The 15584-nt window shown below is 29.8% G+C and overlaps 2 protein-coding genes across 2 annotated transcripts in view; one reads left to right on the forward strand and one right to left on the reverse strand.

Moving 5' to 3' along the window:
- Positions 1–284: 284 nt before the first annotated feature.
- LOC133334409 (lysozyme-like) lies at positions 285–4784 on the forward strand. Its single transcript, XM_061542705.1, has 3 exons — positions 285–375; positions 4292–4462; positions 4530–4784. The coding sequence occupies exons 1-3, from the start codon at positions 297–299 to the stop codon at positions 4742–4744; spliced, it is 465 nt and encodes a 154-aa protein (XP_061398689.1). The 5' UTR covers positions 285–296; the 3' UTR covers positions 4745–4784.
- A 2497-nt stretch (positions 4785–7281) lies between these two features.
- LOC133334419 (uncharacterized) overlaps positions 7282–15584 on the reverse strand; it is a 32898-nt gene continuing 24595 nt past the window's right edge. The window contains exons 2-6 of the mRNA XM_061542714.1: positions 9549–9800; positions 8763–9481; positions 8243–8697; positions 7519–7607; positions 7282–7446 (exon numbers count right to left, since the gene is read on the reverse strand). Coding sequence (XP_061398698.1) covers positions 7321–7446; positions 7519–7607; positions 8243–8697; positions 8763–9481; positions 9549–9800 — 1641 coding nt within the window. The 3' untranslated portion in view covers positions 7282–7320. The remainder of the gene's footprint in view (positions 7447–7518; positions 7608–8242; positions 8698–8762; positions 9482–9548; positions 9801–15584) is intronic.

Raw genomic sequence — 15584 nt, forward strand, 5'->3', positions numbered from 1 at the left:
GTTATTGTACGTTAGCTTAAACTCTCAATTAAAGTTTGTCTCTTAAGTCTTTTGTATGATAACGTTTAAAAAATACAGCTTAAATAAGCTTCAACAAAAAAGCTTTCAATACAAATTTTGTTGAAGTGATTTAAAAATCTACGAAAGCGAAAAAATATTTTAGTTTTAAAGCATTTATCAAGAGCTGAGGTTCACTGCGTGCACATTTTAGAGGTGTTGTCGGAATTTTCGTTGTAACGAAAAGTGTTAAAATAATAAAAAATTATATATAATTGTCGAATAAACAATAGAACAAAATGTCCAATAAAAGTTTTTATGCCTTGACTGTGGCCATTGTTGTGTGTTTGGCAATGTTTGCAATAACTCTTGCCCAAGGTATGTAAATAATAGCAATATTTTGATGAGTATTTTATTTTATTGGAAATATGATATGATCGATTTATGCATTTATAATCAGCGATGAAAAATCCAGTTTTTTGTGAATATTCTAAGATTTCTTGAAATGTATTCTTTGATATGATTCAATCGGTTTATTTTTATATTGATCAATCAGTTCTATATCTTGTGGGTTTTTGTTTTTTGAATATCAAAACAAATCGTTCGTTCATGAGTAACAATGAAAATTAAACTCGTTTCTTTTCTAATTCAAATGAATTTCTTTTGATTATTAACATCATTGGTTTATTAACAATTCAGTGCAAATTAACCGGTGTTCTATAGCGGATACGTACAAAAACGTAGACAGACTATTGTTGTTTTTTTCTTTCGTTAAAAATTGTAAATTCCACATGTTTGGGTGGTTAGTGAATGAAATTGTATTGCATAGCCGTAGACAATGTACAAGTTCATTGTTTATTATTTAAGTTATTATTATTATTGGTGGGAAAATTACAAAAACAAAAATAACTTTTATTGAGTAACAACAATACTACTGTTGATTGTATGAAATTTATGTTTTATGATGTGTAATGTAATACACTATTATTAAAAATAATTTTTAGTAAAATAAATATTCTGTTTCGAACTACTGTTCAGTTTAAGATTCTACTGTTAATGAATTAAATTGGCTTCAAACTAATATATAAAAGATAATTATCTAACAACAATTTAAGTCGAAACAAAAGTCATGCAACATTAAATCGAAACTGCAATAGGATATATTATTTCAGGAAAAAATCCCAAACTTTTATTGATATCAATCTCAAAGCTTTATGTTTCATTGGCGTATGAGAGGGATTTCCCAAAAAAAAACCTATAATACTGGGTAAAAAATTCCAAAAAGATCTAAGCAATTCTATGGAAATATTTATTAACAAGAATTATGTTAATTAGAAATTCATAACAATCTATATATTGAGTTTTTCTTATCGAATGACATTAAAAACAAAACAACAAAGGTTAAAGAACTCCAACAAAAACAAACAGCGACCTAGAAACCATTAATATTTTTTCATGTTAAACAAGTTATGGATGTGGGTTTAATAATAAGCTCACGTCTCAAAAATGAAATTGTTTAATTATTTCTTCTTTAAAAATTGGTCATTAAAACATTAATTCAATAATTGTAAAGCCGATTATGTTAACACATAAAAAGAAAGAGAGAAGAAATATAGATTATTTAACATTATTTGACGCCCACACCTTCATAAGCCGTATTAGTTTTTTTTTTTTCAATTGAAAATCAATTTGTATACAAACAATTTTTGATTGTTGATTCAATGAAAAAAAAAACAATGACTAAGATTTTTTTATTTAAAAAATAATCCATTTTGCATTCACAGCATGTTCCTGTCAAAAAAAAGAGAAACCAGATCATTATTTGTTTTGTTAAAATTCCGATACATACATTTTCTCGTAAATAATTTTGAAAAAGAAATTTGACTTTCGGCAATTTGCATCTCCGTAAACATTTTGGTATTCATTTCACATAACAAATTGTCAATAATTTATTATACATTGTAGGAAGAAATATTGCAGTTTGTTGTAATGATGTTATATTCGAAATGTCGTTAGGGTTATTTAACTTTGCCAATTTTAAATTGATTGTCACAGTACAAGGGGGGCATTACAGTGTTTTTCCTCTTTTAATTTATAAATATTTTGTAAAGAATTGGTGCATATTTTCAAATTTTGTACCAAAATTTCAGAAGATATTGAATACAACTATTATATATTTTTTTAACCTTGGAGTGGGACAGAATATTCGATGTCCGAAAAAAGTATAAAGAAAGAAAGACTTTAAATCGGCCTCCTAATTTTATATTGATTGAGATAACAGCTCCATGGTGGAGTATAATTTGCAGCATTCCGCATTCTATATGTCATATTTAAAGCATTGCATTTTTTTTACAACATAATTCAGCTACATTGCATTTTATTAAATATACTCACAGTTCTAGTACGTTGACAGTGTATATAACACAAATAATATTTCCTGTATTTGCACATTTGATTATTTTCTCATGAAAAATAATCGATTTATCTTTTATCTTTTTCTTAACTGGAATAGTTTTTTCTTCTATAACATAATGACTACGATGCATGATTTATGTTGTGCTTAGAGTGGTCTACATCGTCTTCACAGAATGAAGCCTTATTTAAATTGTGAAATATTTTACCAATCAATTTCCTGGTTAGCATCCTTCTAGATAATGCAAATTACATTGGCCTCTATGAAGGTCACAAAAAAACCCGCCGTCATTCTTTGGAAATGCAGTTCCACCACTTGGCATGCCTCTTGAAAACATGCTTACGTTAAAAATGCACATCCATCCATCCGACCATTGGCTAAAGAGTGTGCTTTACGTTATTCTGTTATTAGCATCCATAGCGAACGAAGCTAGCTAGAATACAGTTAAATGACTACGGATGTTGGTTGTCAGGTTTTGGAAAAGTTGCAAAACTTGTTGCTGTTGTCATTCAAATTAAAGACATATCCACAGATTGTTCAACGAAGATTCGGACGCACTTCAGGCATATTCCAAGCATCAATAAGCCAGCCATCCAGCCAGTTAGCCGGCAAACAAGAGTAATGATCATTTTACTCAAGGTTCAGGGGCGTTCATGATCAACTAAAATTTAGTATAGGAAAAGAGATTAAAAAATACAAAAGGAAATATAATAAAAAATACATACATACAGATATTGTAATAGTTGGTAGTGTTGATATTGGTCCAAGTTTTTTCTTATGATATAACGTCATCAATGCAATAAAAATAGTAGTAATTCTTTGTTGATATTCGCATTCAAAGCTTTATTCTATAAAAACATTTCAAATCCGACAGGAAGTTGTCATTGTTTATTTAAATTAATTTTTTATTTGAATTTGATAGGTGTCCTCACTGTATTTCGGAGGCCAATAGTGTAGAGATATTTACATAGCTTGTCGATTAGCATCTTCGCTTATGATTAATTGTAAGCCTCTGTTTATTGAAAACCAACTAGAGATCTTTATTAAATTGACACTAACAAATGATTTGTTTGTGTTTAAGTCAAATGTAATAATATATGAAACTATTGCACAGCGTTTTTTAAAATGTGTTTAATTTTTATTTTAATTCCGTTTTAATATTTTCTGCTGCTGTTTCTTAAATGTTTACAATAAATTCGATTCCAGTAATTTCGGCTGAATATAAACAAGATATTTAAAAGAATTTCAAAAATATTTAAGATGTCAATAATCCCTGCCGATATACCAAGTTACGTCTAGCAATTTTAATACCATTTTATTTATTCTTCAAAACAGATTACGGGCAATGAAATTCCAAATTTATTGATTTTAGTGCTACATTTGATTGGAGAAATTTCATATGGGAATTTATACAAATAATAAATATTCGATTCAGTATACCCCCATTCACTGATCAAACAAATATTATAAATATTTTACGTTGACAAGATGAACACAAACAATAACAACAAAACTTGATATTGATATTCTCAGAATATTCAAATCAAATACTGGCATATGGGGAAAGATGAAAAAATAAACGCAAATAGAATTTAGGTCACCCCAAAACGCTGATAACACAAGGTGATGCTGGATGAACTACCACTACTACTCAATTCTACGTAAACCGTGTTAGCCAGTCATAATAAAAATTCTAAAGAATAGAGAATTCATATAGTTTATTATATAATTGCAATGTATACTATAAGTTTATTGTGTATTTTATTAGCTAATAATAAGTAAATTTCTATTATGTTATCAACAAACTTGAAATTAAAAAAAAAAAAATTATTATTGACATTGAAATGTTTTTGTTTGCTTTGTTGTATTTGTTTTCTCTAGAGAAACCTGTGACAGATATTTGCTTGGGTTGCATCTGTGAAGCCTCATCGGGTTGTAATCAAACCAATTATTGTGCCGGTGGTGTGTGTGGTTTGTTCCGTATCACCTGGGCCTATTGGGCTGATGGTGGTAAACTTACCATTAATGGTGAACCTGCTGAATCGGAAACTGGTAGGTTAAACATTTTATTATTAATGTTTATTTTAATAATTATTTTTGTTGTTATTGTTTCTTCTAGCCTATGCCAATTGTGTAAATGATCCTTATTGTGCTGCCAATACCATTCAAAATTATATGCTTAAATATGGTCAAGATTGCAACAAGGATGGCGTTGTCAACTGTTTCGATTATGCTGCCATTCACAAATTGGGAGGTTATGGCTGTGGCGGTGATTTACCCCACAAATACGCCACTGATTTGGAACTTTGTTTGAAATCGTATGGTGCTAATTAAAAGTGATAATTAGAATTAAATGAGCAAACTTCGCCATTCATTTTTTTTAAATGTATTTTAAGTTTTTTATATGTATCGAACATAATTTAATAAAAAATCAGTAAACTTATGCCTACATAAATATTTAAAAAAACACAAGCCTTTAGAATTTTATCAAATTTGGGATGGTTTACATAGTGAGTATAATTATTATAGTCAATAATTGTGGGTTCAAGCGGACGAAATATAAAACCGGATACTAAAAGTTTATTTACCTCTTCGCCGTTGATAACATTATTTGAGGCACCTGTCCAGTCTGATATATTATTATATGTAAAGCAGGAGGTTTTAAAATTGGCGGAATCTAATATTTTTTGGATCTTAAAAATTAATATATATTGTAAAATGTTCATCGCAACTCATTTAAAATTAAAAATAAGTAAATATGTACAAATCATTTACTGATTTGTTAACATATGTGGACTGTTCCCGTAATGCAAAAATTTACTAGATTTAACTCTTTCTTCGATATCATAAAGGAAAATTCGGTATCGTAGTAAAAAGTAGTAGATTATTGCAGTAGGGAAACATACCAATGTTTAACTTACCTCATGGCTAATATATTTCACCAAGAAATAAATAAAATTTAGAAAATATTTTGTAACTAAATAACATGGCATGTTTTTTTATTCTTTTTCATTTTATATATTTTGTTATGTTTTTTATACATGTTTTCATATGTATATTTTTGTTGTTGTTGTTTTCTTGTAATTTATTTGCATATTTCATCTTATGATCGACTGTTATATATATTTCATTATTATTATTTTTTTTAGAAAAAAACATTGCTTTTCATTTTTTTGTTATAACATAATTTGAGTAATGTCTTTTACGAACTTGATGAACTTCTTCAATAATGGGTTAATGGTTTCATTTTTGTGGGGAATCTAAATATATATTTTTTTAATGTTTATTATTTTTTTATAATTCAATTTGTTTTTCAAACCCGATTAAATATGAAATCTACTTTAGAATATAATTAATTTAATAAATAACTTATTCGGTTTTTTATTGTTTAATTCTAAATAAAAAATATATTTTTTTCCAATAACACAATTGAAACATTTGTTTGTTTTTTTTTGCTTGGTTAAAAATCGATTTTTGGGGTACATTTTTTTTGTTTAAAAACGTTTTTTTATTCTATAATAATTATATATGTGATTTACTTCATGTTTTATTATATAAATAATTAACATTATTCAAATTCTAAAAGATCTCTAAATATTGTTTCTTCAATTTATGCAAATTTATTAACTGGGTTAACAATTTTTAAATTGTTTTTTTTCCCTTTGTAATTTGTTTATTAAATAGTATTAATTTGTTAATATTAAACAACCTTTTCTTAATGGAACATTATTACAGAATTTTAAATTTATTTTTATTTTTTTTTTTTTGTATAAAAAAATTATTACAAAATGTGTCGACGAGGGAGGGGGTTGAATATAAAAACAAACATAAATAAAAATACTTTTTGTCCTGAACTCTCTTCTACAAGAGCTGTGCAAAAAGTTAATTTTCTCAACTAAAGAAAATTAAATCATTTGGCACTCCTTTCAGTGTGTGCGAGTGTGAGTGTATGTGTGCAGTTGTGTTAGATTGACAATGATGATGGTGATGTGTTATTACGAAAACTTGGCTTTATAACAGTTTTTCTTTTAGAAATTTTTTAAATATGATACAAAACAAGTTCTTTTATTGTTGTTGGGTTTTCTGTCAATTGCAAAAAAGTGTCAAAACCATTGTTTATTTCCTTGAGGAGTTTTAAAAGTGGAATTTAAATAAAACAAATACAATTAAAATAAAATTAATAAAAAAATAAATTAAAATTATAACTAAAATAAAATTGTGCCTTTTGTATAAGCCCTATTCATAATAAATCCGTGCGATTTAAAAGGGTGCAATTTTTAATACAAAAAATTATTAATTAGGAAGAAATATGGGATCGGAACAGATTAAAATTAAATTAAAAAAAAACCCAATTGTAAAACAATATTCCAATATTGTTTATTGGAACAATGACTAGTGAATTTTGGCATTAAGAGAAATTTCTAAATGGAAAATGATTTCTTTAAGAAAATGGTTGTATTTTATCAAAACGAAAAAATTGATGATTCATTAATTTTTTTAAAATTTTTAATGGATAAAAACTCGTTGTTATTTAATATCTTATATAATATGACAATAGTTAGTGGTCATTTTTTTTAATTGTTGAGAAATAAATTAGGGATTAAAACATATTTCTAGTTCACGATAAAAATATGTGGGTTTTTTGTGGTTAGAAGGGAATTTCCATAATGATTGATTTGTTTAACAATAATTTTGGAACTTATAAAAAAACAAATAATTTGTTAAACCTAACCTTACATGATGAAAATAACCCCATACTATATTCATACATATGTATATTACACATGTATATATATTATACACCCTATTCCCTTTAATATCACGTATAAGGTTTCCATTTTTGCAAAGCATATTTAGTTTCAAGCTTATCTTTGTTTGCTTTCTAATTGCTTTACTTCTTCATCTTAACTCTATTTTTTGCTATTGCCATCGTGTGCTAACAGCAGTTCCTTGGCTTCTTTTTTACTTTTCTTCTTTTCCTCTTTGGCCATGAGTTTTGCTAAGCGTTCTTCTTCTTTGGCGAGACGTTTTTCTTCCTGCGATATTGAACAACCAGACGATTTAGTCAATGACACTTTAAGAACCAAAAAAAAAGAGGTGATATTTACCTTCCTTGCTTCTTTGTCTGCTTTCAATTTAAGTTTTTCCTCCTTCCGTCGTTCGACTGATTCATTTTTCTTATTGTCTGACTTTTCTTCTGCAATTCACATTAAGAGATAAGTGTACAGTTAATCCATAATCCGATTAGATTTAAACAAAAGTTACTTTGAATTACACGGCAATGAGTTAGGTGGTGGGAGGAAATATAAAAAGGTGGATGTGAGTTTTGAAAGTAATCTTTAAATAAACCGAAATATATACATATGAGATTTTCAAAATGTACTTGATGATCAATGAGAAAAAAGTATGTGTTTGGAAAATATAAAAATGATCAGAAACCCTTTTGAAGCCATTAATAAATGGACAGGTCAGAGTCAAAGGAATACTTCGATATATATATATATATATATATCGATTAAGGATATTATATAATGATGATTATACTGCAATTCCTATATCTTCTTTATATCTATAATCACTTCTTCTTTTTCTTCTCGCCTTTACCAATCGAATTACATTTTCTTTGTGTGGGAAATATCCTTTTAATAAATCCTATTTTTATTTTCTTTTCAACTTTAAACAATGCAATTCTTTTGTACATTCTTTTTTTGAAAATTTCCACAAATGTTTAAAACAAAATGTATTTTTTATATGCTCTCCCAAGAACAATAATAAACAACAACAAACGAATAAACAAAACACAAAAACAAATCTAAAGAAAATTCTACTTACTGTGATTATTGTTGTTGCAGAACAATGGAAAACTTTTACTTGTGGAAAATCCAGATGTTGTCGTCGTCGCCGTTGCACTCGTTGAGTTTGACGATTGGCTATGACGACCGGATGTAGATGCGGAGGAAGATTTCGTTAGCGAAATATTGTTAGTGGAGGAGGCAGACGTTTTGTTGTGGCCAATTTTAGCCGAATTATTGTTCTTTGTGCTTTCCAAGCTCGTGTAGGTGGAGGACGATTTCTTGTCTTTGCTTTGCGAAACGCTATAAGCGGACTTCGATAGTTGATGTTTGGTGGCCAAAGGGCTAATTTTGCCATTAGCACCGGCTTTAAGTGGTGGTGGAGCCAAAGTGTTGTGGGAAGCACTAATGTGTATGTTCATGGGTCGTTTTGGTGGTGATGGAGGTTCCTTGTTGCTGGCATTGTCGTGAGAAGTTTTCGTGTAGGAAGCATAACTGAAATTAAAATAGAAAAAAAACTGTAGAAATCTGAAAACGATTTGATCTGGTCACGAACATACCGAAATCGTGGATTACTTATGTGCACGGGTGATGGATGTGGCACTTTGGCTGGGCTACGAAATTCCTTAATGGGCGGTAGACGATTCTGCAGCTCCACCAATTTTCCCTTGGTATGTCTCCTCCCAGGATAAGTGTGTGTCGATGGTGCGACATATTGATTTAGTGACGTACTTCCGCTACTGCTACTACACGAACCACTGGAAGAGGAATTGCTTAGGGATTTCAGTGGCTTCCTGGGCACGGCCCCAGAGCAACCACTAGGACAGCCGCTGTGATGCGAGTGAACATGCAAATCTTTGGGTGACAATGAACCTCCCGATGTACCCGAACCCGATGTGGAAGTTGGCGAGTGTGGTGATATGATTGGTGTGGGTGGTGCCAAGTGGTTATTCAACACCATCGATGTTTGATTATACGAGCAAGTTGTCGGCGATATAGGCGAGGCTGGTGAACACAAATCACTTGAAATGGAAGACGTTTTCGAGAATACCGAGGCTGCCGACGATGAACCAGTCGAACTCATTGAATACAGGCTATCTGATTGTGAGACCCGACCATTTGGACTACGGGGAAAACGTGAGGGATGCAGATGGAAACTGTGATGGCCACTGTGGGCATCATTCATGGAATATGAACTGGCCGAGGGGGCGACACCATCGGCCGAAACACCAACGGATGCCCAACTTTTGCCACCCATGGAATAACTGCTGGCTGATTCCTGGACAAAAAAATGGTTTCATTTATGTTAATGCAGATGTAATTATGTAGATGATTTTCAATATTACCTGTATACGCCACGTTCCACTGGATGATGTCAGCCGATTAACACGGGCCCGACAAATAACACATCGCAGGGGTAGCAAACGTTGGGCCACGGCACTTTGTATGGTCTTGACAAAACAACGACGACAAACCACACGATGACCACATGGCGATGTTTGCATTGTCGCCCGGGCATTAATGCAAATAACACATTCATCTTCTTGAGATGTAGGTGGATCTGGTTCACTTTCCTCTAGTTTACTAAGTAGTTTATCCTGGAAGGAAGACGTAATGGATGTTATATTATGTGGGTTTTTATAAAAAGAAAAATTATAAAGTAAACACTAAATTAATTCCTAAATTGTTATATGCCTAAAAGTATGCTTCAGAAATTATGTTTCAGTTAAAAGAGGGAAGAAAATGTTTATTTAATTTAACAGAGTAGCTGAGTTTTATTTTATGTTAAATATTTTTCGTATGTGTAGTCTGATTTTCTACGAGGATTTAATTTTTTTTCGGTTTATTGTTTCCGTACCCATATCTGCATTTATTTATAAAGGAAAAAATCGTTAAATTTCAAATTCTTCTATGTTCAGGAGGAAAGAGATGAAATGTGTAGGATTTGTTAAGTCCTCCTCATTGAAGACATTCCGTCTACAAATTCAGTTTTTCTGTTGGAACCTAATTTTATGACATTGGTATTTATAAACAAGTTCAAATATAGTCCGTTTTTTTATGAGAGAGATTTGACCGTCTCATCATTTATTTTGCATAACTTAAACATTAATGACCTCCTGCTACAATGTCTGAAGGCTGATAAGTTCAGACTTTAGACCAAATCTAATCTCGATTCTATCAAAACAAAAATTTCATTACTTTTACTCTTTTTGGTCAGGGCCATTAAAATGCACACCCCCTCTATTTTTAATTTGCCTCAACATGAAAATATGTTGATCATTTATACAAATTTAATGGAAGATTAGCGAAACCGACAAACAAAAGAGATTTGTAAAATCAAAACATAGCGGTTTTCTGTTATAACTCCGTTCAATGCGATTTGTTTTGGTTTTCTGCTGCTGCTGTTGTTGTAGTTGTTGTTTATTTGAGGCTTAACGAATTGTTTTAATTCCATCCAAAGCCGGTTGATTCAATTCAATGTCAAGGTATTATTACCGTTGTTTTTTTGTTTGTTGTTGTTGTGGCTTGCAATCGATGATTAGTGGTTAGGCTGAATGTGATTGGCAGGTTGGCGCCCAACAGCTTACTTTGATTAATTATTAGGAGACAGACAATTTGTTTTAATTTTTAGTTGTATTTTAATATTGGAATAGTAAGGCTATTACAGTGGAACCTTGCTCAAGTGAGAATGGAGGTGAATAAAGTGAGGTTATGTAGAGGAATGGTTTGATTGTGAGAAATGGATTGATACGAATTGTTAATATGAAATTTAATGAAACAAAGTAAGTGTTTTTTATGTAGAGGTTCCACTGTGTTGTGTAGCACTGTGCGTAGCATAGTAGTAACATAGTATTATTAATGATTGTAATCCATCAATTTGTTGTTATATTGAAAGTTAAAAATTATATAGGATATTTATGATGGTTGAAAATCATTGTGACTTGGCATATTAAAGTGTGGCATAATTGCCATTCAACCTTGGAAATTTTCTGAGTAATGTGACAAATTTTGAATAATAAAAAAATACTTCGTACATATATCTTTTTCCCATTAATTATAGCTTGTTGTGGTAATCTCAACAATGTCTGTGCATTATATTTCACATAAGTAGCTATCCGGATACTCAATTTTGATTTTTTTGCTGTCTACTCCAATGCAGGGTAATAACCTTTTGTTTCACACTTGAACTTCATTTTGTGAACTACAGGGAGACGGTGTAAACAAAACAAGTTTTGTCATTTAGCACATATTGTTGTTGTTTTATTTTATTTGTATTGGGATTTTCAGTAGTATTTATTAAACTATTTTCTATTTCTGAGTTCATTAATCATATCAAAGTACGATTTGTTTTTTTGAAATTTTCAATCAATAAAATTTAAATTTAAAATTTTAGTTTTAATTGCGTTCCATTTTGGTATAGCAGCTGTATTGATGTGCTAACAGCTAAGACCTTAGCTTGAAGTATGTGGTTACATTTGAAATGACCTTTGTTTTTTGTTTTATATTGACTTTGTATTAAACCGCCACAATAAATATTTATTTGTGTGGTTTAGAGTTTGTGTCAATATCTTGGGTAAATAATAGTTAACAATAGTTAAAATACTTTTTTTTACAAATAGAGTGAAACGTGAACATCTGTCGTGTATTCTCACGTACAGATTAGTTAGTGGCACAACTATTTAAAATTTTTATGAAAAATCGTTTTAAATATATATAAACAAATATTTTTAAAAATAATTGTATATAAACTTCAGCTGGACTCTTAATACAAAGGAGACATTCTACAAAACCTTCTATAGATGAAAAACTTTCATAAATTCTCATTTTGGTAGAAGACGATTTATAAGGAAGACGATTTATCTGAAATGATAAAGTCATTTTTATATTTCGAAACGAAAGGTATACAATGAAACTCAAAATAATTATAATCAAAAAATAGCAACATGTGTTTCAAAAGAACCACCTCAAGGTCATTTCGTTTAGTTCTTACGAATTGTTCTTAATAATTCTATAGAACAATACGTCAGCAACTAACATAGAGTTAGTTTTTTTACAAATCATTGTGACTAGGAAATTCTGATTAGTTCCTAGATTTTAATATAAAGCAAATCCCCACAATATGTTTCAAAATGTTCTAGACATGCGGAAATAGTTAATGACTGAAATGATGTTATGCCAAGTTTTGTTTATATTTTATTTTAGCAAAAAAAAAAAATAGATATTTTAAAAATAAGTTAGTATAGCCGACAATTTTCTAAGGAGAGCAATAAAAATTTACAAATCTAATTAACTATGACGGGCACGTTTTAATTTCGTTATTTATGCGTTCCAAACCGATACGGAACTACGTGAGTTTAATAAAAGAAAATTTCGTAGTATTTTTTGCTAATTTTATTCTCCGCTTGTGGGGTAGGCAACAGGCGTCGTTTATGGTTTAACATAAAAGAAGTGACAAAAGCACGCGACTACCGCTTTATAGGAAATTCTTGTATGTTTGTATACATTTACATATTGGCTAGCAATTATTGTTAACAATAGCTGTGGTGAATAACAAAAATACAAAAAAACAAAGATTTTTTTTATTAAAATTTAAAGGCTTTTTTAACGGCTGAGGAACATGTTATGCTTTGGTTTGGTTTTGTCTTTTTTTGGCAAAAAAAAAAAAACATGTATTGAGGTTACAATATTGTAACATTTTATTTTCCATGGGAGTGCTGTTTCCCGCTTATTTACAATTATTTATTTTTGTTTTGTTTTGTTTTTTTATCTTCCGCTTGATTAAGCACAACAAATTGGTGAACACCCTCTTATTGTTTGGTAATTAAACAATTAACATTTTTGTTCTTGTTGCAAGAGATATAGATATGTGTTTGAACATGCGATATTGTCTGTTGTTATGTGCTACCGTCTGTCTATACCGCTCAATTCATCATCATATAACTATCCGTCTAATGGACTTTGTCCGTCCGTGCGGCCATTCATTTTCATCCGTTACGCATAATTTGTTATTGCTTGTAAGTTTGAAGTTCGTGTCTTAAGTCTTTTGTTTTTTTTTTCAGTTTGTACAACCGTAATATCTCATGTTATTTTTCGCTTTAAATGAATTCTTTGAATTAGTTTTTTCAATACATATACTAAAATGTTTTGGCTCTTCTCATTACGTTATTCTCAACCAAAAAAAAAATATTTAGCTTCCTATGCTAACTTTGCTGGTTACGTCTTAAACATTCTATATTTTGCTAATAATACACATGTCTTTATGTTGTTTTCTTTGTTGCACACCAGCCAACAACAAATTTCGTTTGTGGTTGTTGCTTTATAGTATTTATTTATTATTGCTATTGTTGTTGGATCGTTAAATCAACAACGTGGTGGCTTGTGCTGGGGGTTGGCGCTCTTGGCTTAGCAAGCTAGCTAGCTCGCTGGCTGGCTGGCTGACTATCTGTATTTTCATTATTTGTTTTGTTTTGCCATTTCGCAAGTTTTTATAGCAATCAGTTTGATTTGAAACGCGTATTGAATTGGTTGTTAAGAATATTTGTTATTCTTTTAAGCTCTGACAAGAATTTTGTGTGTTTTTGCTCGGCAATATTACGAAAATATTTTTATTAATAAGAAATTATACAAATTTATTAAGTGTTTAAAGAAAAATTAAAAGAAGATAAATATAAATTATATGTATTAAATAACATTAAAGTGAATATATAAATTTGTGAATTATGAAAAATCAGTGATATATTAGTTGCAGAATTCGAAGTGTTGTTTTTTTTGCCTTAAAAGTATATTGTAAAGAAATAGTAAAAAATTAAAATGACTTTACCCGCCACATCTGCTTTGTGTAGTATCTTCACATTGTTAATTGGTAAATAAATGAAATTTTCAAATATATTGAATTTTTTTACTTCAAAGGACTCTGATTTAATAAAAAGTGTTTTACAAAAATCAAAAATGAAGAAGAGAATTTTCTAAGAATAAAATATTGTCCTTCGAATCTGCTTTAAATTTCATAAAATCAAACACAAAAAAAAAAACTTTATAATGTGGATAATATATTTGAATACCTGAAATATCCAAATTATTTATTTGAAAATGAATTTATTGGAAGATTTTTTGGAAGTGTGATTTAAAATCGGAAAAATATGGTGGTCATACAAGTAAAATATGACGAAAATAAATATGCTAAATATTTAATTTGGGACATTTGGAGGAGAGTTCAGACACAAATCACGGAAAAGTGATATTTAAGAATAAAAATGGAATACAGTAGTCCATGATTTGATATAGCCTGCATAAAAGGAATGTCTTTGCAAAAAATATAGTGTCGTTGTATATTGACGTATTTCCCAACTAAAGTAGCGGAATTTTCACGTTCCAGATTTTTTGTCAGAATACAATTACTTATCAGAGAAGGTTTAGTATAAGCAAATATTTTGACATAGTCTCCACATAAAGGTCTCGACCAGTATCACTGGAGCCCATTGTCTGTGGTCGAAAATTACGTATAGGGACGATAGCCCTTGGCGAGTATTTTAAGAACTCAGAAAAGCTTTTTAATTATGGCATGATTATTGTTTATGAACATATTGCAGGTTAGTTTTGAGATTAAATGTCTGTAATCTAATTTTAGAATATATAAAAAATAAATAAATAAAAATCTGAAAGCAAAGTTTTTTGACCTCCAAATATTCTACAAAGATTAATGGTCCTTAAAGACAAGAAATACATAGTCGTATGTTTTCATTGCTCTTTTCTACTTATGCTAGTGTAATGATAATTCTGAACAATATTTAAGGATGTGGAGTGTGAATTTTTAGTGCATAACCTAAAACCGACTACTTTTGTCAGTCTAATGTATATCCATATAAATTTAGACCTTTATTTTTTTACCTTGGATACTTATCAGAATTAAAGTTTGAACATTTGAAACTCTTAATGTTAACAGTTTTGGAAAATTTTATAATGAGTGCGACCTGTAGTTTATTAGCAGTTAATAACGGATAGACGATAAAGAATTTGAGAAATGTCGGTCGTTATACAAAAATACGGACTAGACAAATAAAATTATAAAAAAAATTGTGTGTCAGTCTCATGTTAGTTTAAAGTAGAAATATTACTCATGTGATTCCCCTTCACTGACACCCCTTAAACTCATTAAATAATTAAAATAAAACCGGTGCTTTTTTGAGAATCATTCCCTTACTAAGCACTTAATCGAAACTTCCAAGAGTACATGTAAACAGATTTCTCGGTTTTTGCTAATTCTCTCAGCATACATATTTGTAGAGAGAGGGACTCTCTACAAATATGTCTGCTGATTTTGAATGACCGATATCTAATTTTTATACATATTTTTTTTTATACCGAAAACAACATTAATTATT

This window comes from Musca vetustissima, unplaced genomic scaffold (genome assembly GCF_032173495.1).
Source record: "Musca vetustissima isolate MV318-11 ecotype Yass unplaced genomic scaffold, APGP_CSIRO_Mvet_v1 utg4101, whole genome shotgun sequence".
In the NCBI taxonomy this organism is placed as follows: Eukaryota; Metazoa; Arthropoda; class Insecta; order Diptera; family Muscidae; genus Musca; species Musca vetustissima.

Excerpts from the sequence above, each read along its gene's own strand:
- LOC133334409 (XM_061542705.1), top strand. The coding sequence starts at position 297 with ATGTCCAATAAAAGTTTTTATGCCTTGACTGTGGCCATTGTTGTGTGT. Across the intron at positions 376-4,291 it reads TGCAATAACTCTTGCCCAAG|AGAAACCTGTGACAGATATT; the intron begins GTATGTAAATAA and ends TGTTTTCTCTAG. Across the intron at positions 4,463-4,529 it reads ACCTGCTGAATCGGAAACTG|CCTATGCCAATTGTGTAAAT; the intron begins GTAGGTTAAACA and ends TGTTTCTTCTAG.